The sequence below is a fragment of the Sapajus apella genome, unplaced genomic scaffold, assembly GCF_009761245.1.
Source record: "Sapajus apella isolate SASKATOON/1434 unplaced genomic scaffold, GSC_monkey_1.0 scaffold43, whole genome shotgun sequence".
Lineage (NCBI taxonomy): Eukaryota > Metazoa > Chordata > Mammalia > Primates > Cebidae > Sapajus > Sapajus apella.
The window spans coordinates 14,835,858-14,850,481 of NW_022436983.1; the positions used below are offsets into that span (position 1 = coordinate 14,835,858).

The 14,624-nt window shown below is 41.1% G+C and overlaps 1 protein-coding gene across 10 annotated transcripts in view; it reads right to left on the bottom strand.

Annotated features, from left to right (window-relative positions):
- The window catches only part of USP48 (ubiquitin specific peptidase 48), a 101,189-nt gene that overhangs the window by 64,647 nt on the left and 21,918 nt on the right, over nucleotides 1-14,624 (bottom strand). For 9 of the 10 annotated variants that reach the window (XR_004275854.1, XM_032300697.1, XM_032300695.1 and 6 more), the window contains exons 2-8: nucleotides 14,148-14,268; nucleotides 12,667-12,823; nucleotides 9,082-9,209; nucleotides 8,615-8,739; nucleotides 7,883-7,991; nucleotides 4,305-4,438; nucleotides 2,571-2,653 (exon numbers count right to left, since the gene is read on the bottom strand). Coding sequence is in view for 9 of the 10 variants with exons in the window: in XM_032300697.1 (XP_032156588.1) it covers nucleotides 2,571-2,653; nucleotides 4,305-4,438; nucleotides 7,883-7,991; nucleotides 8,615-8,739; nucleotides 9,082-9,209; nucleotides 12,667-12,823; nucleotides 14,148-14,268 (857 nt within the window). In the remaining variant the exon portion in view is untranslated. Of the gene's footprint in view, nucleotides 1-2,570; nucleotides 2,654-4,304; nucleotides 4,439-7,882; nucleotides 7,992-8,614; nucleotides 8,740-9,081; nucleotides 9,210-12,666; nucleotides 12,824-12,948; nucleotides 13,084-14,147; nucleotides 14,269-14,624 lie in introns of those variants that run through there. The other variant, XM_032300702.1, reaches the window with a different exon arrangement.

Here is a 14,624-nt window from a genome sequence, read left to right on the forward strand (position 1 = left end):
AAAAAACTAGCCAGGCGTGGTGGCGAGCACCTGTAATCCCAGCTACTCAGGAGGCTGAGGCAGGAGAATTGCTTGAACCCAGGAGGTAGAAGTTGCAGTGAGCCGAGATTATGCCACTACATTCCAGCCTGGGAAACAGAGTGAAATTCAATCTCAAAACAAAAACAAAAACAAAAACAAAAAAGGATCGTTTTTAAATCCCCAAGAAACATGGCAAGACTTGAGTTACAGAGTCGGGCTAATATTAAAAAATGAGGACCTCTCATTCTGAAGAACTCTGCATATCTGCAGGCTCACCGTTTAAAGAAACAGGTGGATTCTCCTTTTAACCATAGATCATCTTTTAGATCCACCTTTTGAGCTTTGATGGATATGTGTGTACAGCTTTGTGTGGTTATGTGAGCATGGGAACATATAAATAATAATTATCTGGACGACAGAATTACATGTGGCTTTTATTTTTCTTTATGCTTTCTGAATTTCCCAAATTATCGAGAACGCTAGGCAATTAACCAAAAGTTGTTTTTATTCTTCTACCTATATAAGAGAGAACAAGCATTACGACAGCGTGTAAAAGACAAGCCTATAACTATAAACCACTAGATTGCTTTTACCAGTCCTAGCAAACAGTTCTAAAATAAGAAGATAATATTTATTTATTTACTTAAAAATTAAGGAGACAACCCGGCTCGGTGGCTCATGCCTGTAATCCCAGCGCTTTGGGAGGCCAAGGCGGGTGGATCACAAGGCCAGGAGTTCAAAACCAGACTGGCCAACATGGTGAAAACTCGTCTTTTTAAAAAAAAAAAAAAAAAAAAAATTGAGACAGGTACAGTGGCTCATGCCTGTAATCACAGCACTTTTGGGAGGCTGAAGTGGGAGGATCACTAGATCCTAGGAGTTCAAGACTCTGACTCTAAAACAATCTTATTAAATTAGCTGGGCATGGTGGTATATGCCTGTAGCTCTAGCTACTCAGGAGGAGAGGTGGGAGGATTGCTTGAGCACAGGAAGGTGAGTCTGTAGTAAGCAGTGATCATATCACTGCAATTCAGCCTGGGCGGCAGAGTCAGATCCCATCTTGAAAAAAAATAATAAAAAATAAAAAATTACAATTAAGAGTTTACTACATTTTATAAACCAACATACCAAAATTAAATATTTCTACAGGTTTTGATCTAACACATCCTTTTGATAAATATTTCCTTTATAGTATAAACTGGGCAAATATATATAAACTTAAGAACTATTAATACTAACAATTCAAACCTATCTAGTAGAGTCAAACAAAGTGCTCATTCATTTCATATCTCCTAAGTTTCTAGACTGGAAAGCCACTAACCCATTAGATTTTCCTCAATTTCCATTACCTGAACAAAGGAAGCAGGAAGCTAACTACTACATAAAGTGAACTAGAGCTAAGTTTATTTATTCAACAAAATATAACAATATAACAATGAAGTCCAAAAGTGAAATTGGTAACAGTTTCCTTCTTCCATAGAGGTACAAATTTTAAAGCACAGTCCTGAGAGTATCATACATTTGAAAGCTCACATATTCATTTAGCACATTCCTCCCCAACTTTTCCATGTCTTTTAAAGGTTTTTACAGCTTGCTTCCATTGTAGGCTACCTCTAGAAATTTTGTCTTTTTGTGGAAAGAGACAGAGTTTACGAAATAATTTCTGTATTAAAAATTGCAGGCCAGGCTCAGTGACTCACACCTGTAATCCCAGCACTTTGGGAGGCTGAGGCAGCTGGACTACTTGAGGCCAGGAGTTTGAGACAAGCCTGGCCAACACAGCAAAACCTTAAAGTGCAAAAATTAGCTAGGCCTGGCGGTGCGCACCTGTAATCCCAGGTACAAGGGAGGCTGAGGCAGGAGAATCACTTGAACCCAGAAGGCAGAGGTCACAGTGAGCTGAGATCGTGCCATTGCACTCCAGTCTGGACAACAGAGCAAGGCTCCGTCTCAAAAATTAATAAATAAATTAATAAATATGTAAGTAATACAACCTTAAAGGGAAGTAAAACAGTCCTTTCTCTAATAAGACTCATCCTGTTTGGTAGGATGAAGACTACCAAAAGAAATAAGCAGTACTTATTTCTTGTTAAAACAATGATAGCATCCTAGGACATATTAGTGGTTACAGACATGAAAAATAAAAGCATAAATACAGGAATTATGCCAATTAAAGTTTTTGGGACAACGTTTTTTAAAAAGTGAATGGACGCAGCTTGGAGACTGTTAGTTTTGAAGAATGACAAATAACAGTATTTAAACTAAGGTGGCAAACAGTAAAATATCTTTTTCATTTTTTATCAATTATTTTTATATCCTTAATTCTGTACATATAGATGAACCACCTAATCTTTGCTATGTGCTTACTCACACAAAATGGAATTAACATCTTGGTTCTCCTAAAAAAGTCTTTGTTTCTAAACAGAGGTTCCCAGAGAGAGATTGGCAAACGAAATTGGCAACTGACTGCTATTCCATATTCATCACAAGCCAGTCACAAGTTAGAGTCTCTGAGCATTATAATGTTTACTCCTCAGTAAAAATATTACCTTTATGTTCCACATAAGGCTCCATATCCAAGATTTCTGAGAAGCCAATGTAGGTATTCAGCTTTTTCTTATGTCCAGTTTGCCTAATCAAGAGGAAAGCTGACATTTATATTTAAAGCAATCATAATACAATATATAAGCTCTATTTGTAAACTCAACAGTAGTTAGCTTTCACTTAACAATCTTCCTCTAAAACCTGTACAATTAGAAGTAAACGGAATATTGTTTTATAGATGGACAAATAATAATAGGTTAAAAAATGTGAATTCAGGCCAGGCACAGTGGCTCACGCCTGTAATCCCAGCACTTTGGGAGGCCAAGGTGGGTGAATCATGAGGTCAGGTGATCGAGACCAGCCTGACCAACATAGTGAAACCCCATCTCTTCTAAAAATACAAAACATGCCGGGCGCGGTGGCTCAAGCCTGTAATCCCAGCACTTTGGGAGGCCGAGGCGGGTGGATCACGAGGTCAAGAGATCGAGACCATCCTGGTCAACATGGTGAAACCCCGTCTCTACTAAAAATACAAAAAATAAGCTGGGCATGGTGACACGTGCCTGTAATCCCAGCTACTCAGGAGGCTGAGGCAGGAGAATTGCCTGAACCCAGGAGACGGAGGTTGCGGTGAGCCGAGATCGCGCCATTGCACTCCAGCCTGGGCAACAAGAGCGAAACTCCGTCTCAAAAAAAAAAAAAAAAAAAAATACAAAACATTTGCTGGGCGTAGTGGTGAGTGCCTGTAGTCCCAGCTACTCGGGAGGCTGAGGCAGGAGAATCGCTTGAACCTGGGAGACAGAGGTTGCAGTAAGTCGAGATTGTGCTACTGCACTCTAGCCCTGGCAACAGTGCAAGACTCCATCTCAAAAAAAAATGTGAATTCAAAGTGCTGATTCCAAACACAGCTTATTTTTCACAAGTTTCAACTTAATCACAAAAGAAATTCTCCTGCTTTACAGAAGACATGCACATGTGCTAACAGTGCCTTGATTTTGATTATAAAATGAAAAATACACTCCATGGGTGTAATGATTACAAAATTTATTCTATTTAAATATCAAGTAATACAAAAGGATAGCGTAATTCAGTTCCTTGCAGTTTTTCTTTTTCTTTTTCCCTGAGACGGAGTTTCATTCTTATTGCCCAAAAATTCTTTATTCTACTTTCTGAGAATAAAAATGTAAGAATTTTTTACCTTTCTAGTTATCAACTCTATATGGCTGACTCCTTTAAAATTGTTATGATAGGCCGCGCGCGGTGGCTCAAGCCTGTAATCCCAGCACTTTGGGAGGCCGAGGCGGGTGGATCACGAGGTCAAGAGATCAAGACCATCCTGGTCAACATGGTGAAACCCCGTCTCTACTAAAAATATAAAAAATTAGCTGGGCATGGTGGCGCGTGCCTGTAGTCCCAGCTGCTCAGGAGGCTGAGGCAGGAGGATTGCCTGAACCCAGGAGGCGGAGGTTGCGGTGAGCCGAGATTGCGCCATTGCACTCCAGCCTGGGTAACAAGAGCGAAACTCCATCTCAAAAAAAAAAAAAAAAAAAAAAAAAAAAATTTGTTATGATAAAATCATGAAATACTGACATTTCAAAATGGCAAGCTCCATCTATAACTTTCATCCTCAAATCTAGAACTTCAAATTGTAATCATTTTATCATCTCATCTATCGATGGTAAAGTCTGTACATATTAGCACACAATGAAGAACAAACGCTACTATTTGCACACATTTACCTGTCAAAGACAAAACGCATGAGCTGCAAGTTGAGAGTGCAAGGAAGGCTAAGAAGTCGAATCTTTCTTGTTGCATTCTGTTTGCTTTGACAGTTCTCGCAAAAATAGCGATTGTCTCCTTCTAATTTTTCTTCCTGATCAGAAATAAGACATATTAATTTTAAAAAGAAGATGGGTTTAAAACAAGTGATAAAACCCTTTCATTTTAGTTAATAGCTCTCACTTAAGCTATTTAACAATAGCTGCTATAAATAATGGACACACAAAAGTAATGGGAACTGCTCAGCAGTGATATTATCAATTTGTATACAATGATATTTAAAACTGATATGCCTGTTTCCCAAATGTATGATGTTAACAATGCTTGTTTTAGGTTGTTTGCCTTGGTAGTCCCATTTTTCTGGGAATTCTAATGTAGGTTTTAAAAAGAAATGTCACATGTATTTTGATGCAACATTAATTTAAAAACAGCAAAAAGGCTGGGCAGCATGGCTTATGCCTGTAATCCCAGCACTTTGGGAGGCTGAGGTGGGCGGATCACTTGAGGCCAGGAATTCAAGACCTGGCCGCCATGGTAAAACCGTCTCTACTAAAAATACAAAAATCAGCCAGGCGTGGTGGTGTGCACCTGTGGTCCCAGCTAGTCGGGAGGCTGAGACATGAGAATCACTTGAACCCGGGAGGCAGAGCTTGCAGTGAGCTGAGATCACACCTCTGCACTCCAGCCTGGTAGAAAGAGTGAGACTACATCTTGAAAAAATGAAAAAAAGGCCAGGCACGGTGGCTCATGCCTGTAATTCCAGTACTTTGGGAGGCTGAGGCAGGCGACTGCCTGAGCTGAAGAGTTTGAGACTGGCCTAGGCAATACGGTGAAATCCCGTCTCTACTAAAATACAAAAACAAAAATTAGCCGGGCATGGTGGTGTGTGCTGGTAGTCCCAGCTACACGGGCGGCTGAGGCAGGAGAATTGCCTGAACCCAGGAGCCTGAGGTTGCAGTGAGCCAAGATCACATCACTGCACTCTAGCCTGGTGACAGAGCAAGACTCAGTCAGTCAGTCAGTCATAGACAGATAGATAGATAGATAAAAAATGGGGGGTGGCAGTAAAAACTATTTATGGGCACCAGAATACAAAATTATCTACATATTTGGTTAAAATTACTGAAACACATTCATGAGACAAAGCTAAAAAGAAACGTGTAGAAAAATCAAACATTTTCGCTGACAGTGGTTTCTTTTTAAGATTTGCCTTGGCCAGGTGCAGTGGGTCACGCCCGTAATCCCAGCCTCTTGGGAGGCTGAGGTGGGCGAATCATGAGGTCTGGAGTTCAAGCCCAGTCTGGCCAACATGATGAAACCCGTCTCTACTAAAAATACAAAAAAATTAGCTGGGCACGATGGTATAATCCCAGCTACTCAGGAGGCTGAGGCAGGAGAATCGCTTGAACCTGGGAGGCAAAAGGTTGCAGTGAGCTGAGATTGTACAATTACACTCCAGCCCAGGTGACAGTGTGAGATTCTGTCTCAAAAATAATAATTAATAAATAAAATTTGCCTTTATATTTCTATAAAGCTAACTGCAACCAATCACAGCTAACCGAAGCCTCAAACTCCTGAGCTCAAGCTTTTTGCACAATATTACTTAAGTAATGCAATACTGGTAACCATCTTTTCACGTGGCTTCCAGGATACCAGTCACACTTTCCTCCTAATTCACTGGCATTCCTCCACGGCCTCCGGTGCCAGCTGCTCCTACCTCCCTGATTCCTAACGTTTGAATGTCCCAGGACTCAGTCCTTGTCTCTCCCCCACTCTCTTGGTGATTTTATCCAGCCATGACTTCTCCCTGGAACTATACCACTCAAATGTAACATGCTCAAAGCCAATCCTGCTCCTCCCAGGTCCTCCCCATCTCAGAGCAATTCCATTCTTTTAGTTGATCAGGCCAAAAACCTTAGTAATCCTTGACTCTTACTCTCCATGTCCACTCTACAAATTTTTTAAAAATCTTTTTTTTTTTTAAACAGATGAGGTCTTGCTCTGTCACCAAGGCTGGGGTGCGGTGGTGCAATCATAGCTAATGACAGCCTCAAACTCCTGAGCTCAGGCAATTCTCCCGCCTCAGCCTGCTGAGTAGCTGGGACTATAACTGTTCAACACCATGCTTGGTTCATTTTTTTATTTTTTGCAAAGACAGTCTATCACTATGTTGCCTAGGCTGGTCACAAGCTCCTGGTCTCAAGTGATCCTACTGTCTCGGCTCGTAAAGCGCTGGGATTATAAATGTAAGCCACCACAACCAGCCCCAGCCTGCAAATTCTAACTGCTCTTAGAAAACGTATCTAAAAGCCAAACAGTGCTTATCACCTCTTCAGTTAACCCATGGTCCAAGCCACCATGCACTTGTCTCTGCCCTTAACCCATCTTCAGCCTATTCTCAAGACAGCACCCACAGTTAGCCTGTTAAAACAGACTGTATCACTCATATGCATATGACCCTGATGACATCTCATCCTCACCCAGAGTAAAAGTCAAACTTCTGACCAAGGTTTACCAGGCGCTATCTGATAAACTTTCTATCTGACTTCATCTTCTATCATTCTCCCTTTGCTTATTCACTTCAGCCACATCCACCCACACCCCCAACCCCCTGCCCCGTTCCTCAATCCACCAGGCACATTCTCATCTCGAGCTCTGCCCAGGACACTCTTCTCCTTGATTCTTACGACTCTCACTGCTTCGCCTTCAACCACTTTATTACAAATTGCCCCCACCCCACCTACTCCCTAGCACATTGTCCAGTAGCACCTTCCCTGCTTTCTTTTTCTCCACAGCACTTACTACAGCTGACCCACTATATATTATAACTTTATTTATTTTACTCTCCCTGGTGTCCACACCACTACTTTACAGGCTCCATAAAGGCTAATCCCCAACAGCTGAAACAGTGTCTGACACAGAGTAAGCACTCAATAAATATTCAGCTAAATGAATTCGATGACTATTTCAGGCATGCTCTGGATGAGCTGAGGAAGTCAGAAAGCACAAAAATATCTGAAGACAGCTAGCTGGATAATAAGCTCGTCTATTACGCTATGTATATGTTCATGCTTGACAACAAAGAGTTCCTCTTAGCAGTTTTCCACTCAGAACAGAAAGGAATCACTTAATTATCTCCACATGAATCTAAATATACAGAAAGCAGAAAGACCATATCAATGTAAAAAAGTTTTATATTTAACACATTCTAGTTTTCACTGCACAAGGTAAATTATCTTTAAGATAACCGAGCTTAGCATTCTTTCAATAGCCCACTACCCACAATCACAGAATAATATCTTTTCACACATACATAACTTTACATATAAAATAACTTGAAATAACCAAAATCATTTTTAAGACACAGCCTGCTTTGATGCTTCATAAAGTTTCTTCTGGATCATTACACAAACACAGACGCTCCTTATGCAGAAAAAGCTGACACAATAAAAGCGCTAGCCACTAAATCAAAACACCCTTCAAAATAACATTTAACTGTTAATGGGCAGGTACAATATATACACCAAAATTTGAATACCTTCAAAAATTCCGAGATACAATCTGTTAACTGTTTGTGGCCTTGGATATTCAACTCCAGTTCATAAAATTTTGATAAAAGCTTAGACTCTCTGCCACACTGGTTGCAACTATAATAAAATAACAAAATTGAGATCAGAGTGGGGAAAGCAAGAAAGTTCTACGGTAGTACATCCAAGAAAGATGGAAAAAGGCATTTATAATCTTAATTCTCTTTCACATAAATTACTTGTTATGTATACTAAAAATGAAATAAAAACAGAAAGTGACTGGTGAGGCTAAGTATTCGTTGGGAAATTTTCTTAATATAAATTTAGCAGGTACAAGTACGGCTTTGTTACATGAATATAACACACAGTGGTGAAGTCTACATTTTAATGTAACCATCACCCAAATGTTGTACACTGTACTCATGGAAACTTTTAAAGAGGCATTTTATTTACTTTTAGTATTCTAGCCAGCTCCAATCTTACTCTTTAGTTCACACCACACAGCCATAAAGCAAGGGCAGATGGCAAGAGCTTACCCAGACACAGTTCCTAACACCTGGATGGGTTCAAATGCAATTACTAAGTCACTTGTTTACATGTTCGCGTGGAAATGTATTACTATAAATAGCTGAGGTCCCATGATAACCCACTAAAGCTATAACCAGGAACTGCATTGAAAAAGTTAACATATGAGTAATTGTTTTAGAATGAAATGTACCATGAAAAAGTCGAAACAGACTTACACAGTTACATAGGCATATTCTCCACAGAACTGCTGTTGAACAATGTTCCGCACATCTGGATTCTTTTGTTTAGACAAAGTATCTTCCAATAGAGACATAAAGAGCTTTGAAAATTCTTGAGCATCCTTCAAGTTTAGGTTAATGAAAAGAAAAATTATTACCTTGTTTTTCAACTTATACTACAAATGGCAATACAATCAACATTCCAGAAACTGCCTATACTTTCAACTCAGCATTTTCAAACAGGGGCTACCGCTGTGTTCAATCAGTTTGTGCCCACATATGAATTTCCATAAATGGAATCAACTATAATGTATAACGTACTAGACAGTAATTAAAGACTTTCATTCAAAATAGAAATTAATTTTTAAAAAGCATTCTACTTAATCTCCCTTTATAAACATTCTAAGGAATGCTTCGGTACCTCTGAATATTAAAAAAAAAATAAAAAAATATATAGTTCTTACCTGCTGTTGCCCAGTGTCCAGGCCCAAGGCTTTAACAAATCCTGATGGATCAATGTATCGCCTATTACTGTTTTGTAACAAGGCAAACAAGTACTGGAGGTGCTCACAAATTGTTTGAGGCTCATAATCTATCCAAAGAAAAATATAAATTTGGCTTTTTTTAAGTTGCTACTTTTCTTTTTTAAAAACGGTACTTCCTCTTCATGTGAGAACATAAACACCCTTACATCCAAACTATATTAATACTTTATTATCATTTTATTTTATTTTTTTTTTTTTTGAGACGGAGTTTCGCTCTTGTTACCCAGGCTGGAGTGCAATGGCACGATCTCGGCTCACCGCAACCTCCGCCTCCTGGGTTCAGGCAATTCTCCTGCCTCAGCCTCCTGAGTAGCTGGGACTACAGACGCGCGCCACCATGCCCAGCTAATTTTTTTGTAGTTTTAGTAGAGACGGGGTTTCACCATGTTGACCAGGATGGTCTCGATCTCTTGACCTCGTGATCCACCCGCCTCGGCCTCCCAAAGTGCTGGGATTACAGGCTTGAGCCACCGCGCCCGGCCCTTTATTATCATTTTAAAACTTAGAAATAGGCGGAGCGCAGTGGCTCATGCCTGTAATCCCAGCACTTTGGGAGGCCAAAGAAGGCAGATCACTTGAAAACAGAAGCTTGAGACCTGAACCAGAGCCTGGCCAACATGAAGAAACCCATCTCCGCTAAAAAAAAAAAAATACAAAAATTAGCCAGGTATAGTGGAGGGTGCCTATAATCCCAGCTACTCGGAGGCTGAGGCAGAATTGCTTGAACCCGGGAGGTGGAGGTTTCAGTGAGCCAAGATCGCGCCACTGCACTCCAGCCTGGGCGACAGAGCAAGACCCCGTCTGGGAGGGAAAAAAGAAAAGAAACAGAATTAGCAACCATGTTTTGTGGAAGTCATGAGGCAGCCAGGACCGTCCACATACACTCCCCAAATGCAAGAGCCTACCTGTATCAAAACAACAAGAGCAATCATGACTACAGTGTCTAGTCATGATTTCTAAAGTCCAGTTAATTCTAAAGTGCCACAAATGAACAAAAGACAGGAATCTCAAGCACAGCAATTCACACCTAAGTGAAGAATAACCCTAGAATTTTAGAGTTGCAAGTTTTATTGAGCTAGTGCAGGGAGTAGAAACAGAAAGCATGAATCTCAAGAGCCCCGGCCGGAGACCTAAGTCTTATCTTCTTTAAGTTATTAATTTATTGCTTCTCAGCTCCAAATCCACCCTTCTCTGCCTGCTCAGTGATGAGAGATGGGCCCCGCAAATATTTCTCCTTTGCCAGTTATCCAGAAGGTAAGGCTTATCAGTGAAGGGCACTGCAGGGTTTGGTTGTGCCTCTCTCACCAGCCTGTTTGCAGGTCAGCTTCCTCCAGGGCTCCAGGTTCCTGCACCTAACAGTGATCAGCAGCTTCCCCAGCACCTCTTCTGATAGCTTCACAGTACATACAGTGCCTCCAGAAAGGCACTTTCTCCAAATGACCACCCTGTGAATGGCCTCCTAGACACTCTTTCAGGGGACTCTCTGTAGGGGGTTCCAGGGCCCAGCACCTTCTCATGGACAGTTTCCAGTAGGGATGCCTAGGGAGGGATCTCAGCACTTTTTCAGCCACCCAGTGTATCCCAGCAGTGTCCAAAGAGGTCGGGATCGCAAGCCTGGGCCATGGGGATGGCAGATTCTCCCTTGGATGTTCTCTTTCAGCCCCATGGACACAGGCTGTTCCCTGTATCTGCTGTCCTTATATTCTTTAAAATCATCTTTAATCTTTAATTCTTATTAACTAATTCCTCATTTCTCTAATTCCCTGTTGTTAATTCTCAGCTTTCCCTTTTCAAATTATTGTGTAGCTTCTGTCTTCTAATTGGACTCTAAATATTTCTACTTACTACCAACTGTGGCTTTCAGCAAGTCAATATATCATCTGCAAAATAAAAATTAAATATTACTCTTTAGGCTACAAAAGCATTGCAGGCAGGTAAAGGCTATTCAAGACCTGGTGCTGCGGCTCATGCCTATAATCTCAGCACTCTGGGAGACCAAGGAAGCCAGATTGATTTAACTCAGGAATTCAAGACCAGTCTGGGCAACATGGTAAAACCCTGTCTCAAAAAAAAAAAAAAAAAAATTAGCAAGAGGTGGTGGTGCACATCTGTAGTTCAGCTACTTGGGGGGCTGTGGCAGGAGGATTGGTTGAGCCTAGGAGGTTGAGGCTGAAGTGAGCTGTGTTAACACCAGGCTGGGCAAAAATGTGAGACCTTGTCTCAAAAAACAAATGACAAACAAAAAACCTTTTCCTGTTCAAATTATTATGTAGCTTCTGTCTTCTAATCAGACTCTCAATATTTATGTCCTTACTACCTATTGTGGCTTTCAGCAAATCAATATATCATCTGTAAAATAAAGATAAAATATACTCCTTGGGGTGCAAAGGCTTTGTGGGCTGGTAAAAGCTACTCAAGGACTGGCACCATGGTTCATGCCTGTAATCCAGCACTTCTGGAGGCCAAGACAGGAGGATCGCTTAAGGCCAGGAGTTCAAGGCCAGCCTGGGTAACAAAGCAAGACCCTGTCTCCTATAAAAAAAAATAAGTTGGGCCGGGCGCGGTGGCTCAAGCCTGTAATCCCAGCACTTTGGAAGGCCGAGGCGGGTGGATCACAAGGTCAAGAGATCGAGACCATCCTGGTCAACATGGTGAAACCCCGTCTCCACTAAAAATACAAAAATTAGCTGGGCATGGTGGCGCGTGCCTGTAATCCCAGCTACTCAGGAGGCTGAGGCAGGAGAATTGCCTGAACCCAGGAGGCGGAGGTTGCGGTGAGCCGAGATCGCACCATTGCACTCCAGCCTAAGTAACGAGAGCGAAACTCCGTCTCAAAAAAAAAAAAAAAAAAAAGTTTAGGCCAGGCACGGTGGCTCATGCCTGTAATCCCAGCACTTTGGGAGGCGGAGGCAGGTGGATCACCTGAGGCCAGGAATTCAACACCAGCCTGACCAACAGGGGGAAATCCCACCTCTACTAAAATACAAAATTAGCCAGGCATGGTGGCTCATGCCTGTAATCCCAGCTACTTGGGAGGCTGAGGCAGGAGAATCGCTTGAACCTGGGAGGCGGATGTTGCGGTGAGCCGAGATTGCACCATTGCGCTCCAGCCTGGGCAACAAGAGCGAAACTCCATCTCAAAAAATAAAAATAAAAAAGTTTAGCCCTAACACAGTGGCTCACACCTGCAATCCCAGCACTTTGGAAGGCCAAGAAGAGTGGATCGCTTGAGGTCAAGAGTTCGAGACTACCCTGGCCAACACAGTGAAACCCTGACTCTACTAAAAATACAAATGTTAGCCAGGTGTGGTGACCAGTGCCTGTAATCCTAAGTACTCAAGAGTCTGAGGCAGGAGAAACACTTCAGCCCAGGAGGCAGAGGTTGAAGTGAGTCACTGTAGTCCAGCCTGGGCAACAGAGCAAGACTCAAAATCCAAAAAAAAAGAAGACGTTGTTTAAAAAAATGTTCAGGAAGAGAGCTCTTCCCGACCCCTTTCCACCCACCTTTTTCTTTTTGGATGCCGTCTCCCAGCCTGTAGTCACTACAGGTGCTTGGACATAAGTAGAGTGCCTGCCGAAGCTCCAAGTTGAGAAACCACACTTGAAGAAACGTGTTGACGTAACAAGTGGCTCCAAGATTAGTCAGGCCGACGAATGAGTTCTACAAAAATACAAAATTTACAATTATAAAATCCATTTTTCTTTAAACAACAAATTTCTAAGCATTATTCTTAAATTTTCAATTAAAAATTTGTAAGACTGTCACAACCAACATGGTATAGCCACCTTAAGTTTCTCTTGGCTGGAGTGGGGGCATAATTTTCATGAGAGCCCCATTTTGGGTTGGCCACAGGAGTGAAAAAGACTTCGGACAGCATCACTGCTCATCTCTAGCATATCGTCTTCTCCAGCCCCTTAAATCTAAAATTAGAACAGTGGATTCTAGAAAAGATCGGTTTTGAACAAGCGTATATAGGCTTTACGTCTGCTGTATTTCTAAGCTGCCAGCATTCAGTAGAATGACAATGTAAAACTTATGCAGAAAACTTCCTTTACAGTCTATAGAGATTTTTTGGAAGATTGGGGGCAGTAGAGGGAACTGGTTGCAACTTTTTCCAAAGATAAGATTGAGAATTCCTGACCTTACAAAGAATTATTCTTTTATTAAACTATCTAGACAACAAACTAGGCTATTTCGTGAATGCTAAGCTTTATGTTTAGAAAATTTCATGTATATTTTTAAAAAGCAACATTATATATAAAATACAAACCCGGCCGGGCGCGGTGGCTCAAGCCTGTAATCCCAGCACTTTGGGAGGCCGAGGCGGGTGGATCACGAGGTCAAGAGATCAAGACCATCCTGGTCAACATGGTGAAACCCCGTCTCTACTAAAAATACAAAAATTAGCTGGGCATGGTGGCGCGTGCCTGTAGTCCCAACTGTTCAGGAGGCTGAGGCAGGAGAATTGCCTGAACCCAGGAGGCGGAGGTTGCGGTGAGCCGAGATCGCGCCATTGCACTCCAGCCTGGGTAACAAGAGCGAAACTCCGTCTCAAAAAAAAAAAATAAAAAGAATAAAATAAAATACAAACCCTAGAAAGCAAAATGCTATCATTATCAGTTTGTTCCCTTGAATTACCATCTCCTTTAAAAAGACTTTAGGATTCTGTGATACTGAGCAAGAAAAAAAAGACTTTAAAAGAGTTTGAAATGAAACAGGCAATGTTAAAGCAAACACAGAATCAGCATTCAAACTAAAAGTATTATTAAAAGGCTTACTGAATTACGCAGCTGCCTGTTTTAAAGCACACCATTAAAAAGTGTTCTAATTCAAGTGGCTTAGAGTCTTAAGTTCTACTATTTATCTTAAAGTTGCACAGGTTACCTGAAATCAGTAGTGTTTTCTGATCACAGGCCCAAAACAAAAGCAAAAACAAAAACAAAAAAAATAGCATATAGCAATCGTTTTAAAAATGATAGTTTACCTTTTTTCTCCTCTCACAGTTGGGATCATCGATGTTATGAAAACTATTTTCATCTATTTCTCCTAACCAAATATGCTCACCAATACCAACCAAGCAATTCGGATTTCCTTTGCAATTTCGTCTAAGGGAAAAAAAAAGTTTAAATTTTAAAAGACCGTAGTTTCATAAGAGATAAGCAAATTAAAACTACAATGAGATACCATTTCTCATCTCTAAATTAGCAAAACTGAGAAAGTGTAAGACACTCAGTTTGTGAGGCTATGGAGAAGCAAGCATGCATATACTGCTGGTAGAAATGCAATCTCTAAAAAAACCACATAGACAACTACCTTTAGACCTAGCAATCTCATTCCTGAGGATTCACCCATAAGATATACCTCCAACAATGCAAAATCTCATGCATAAGGTTATTCATTACAGCACTGTCTGATAATTGCAAAATATTAGAAACAACCCAAGTGCCCAAACATAGATGAC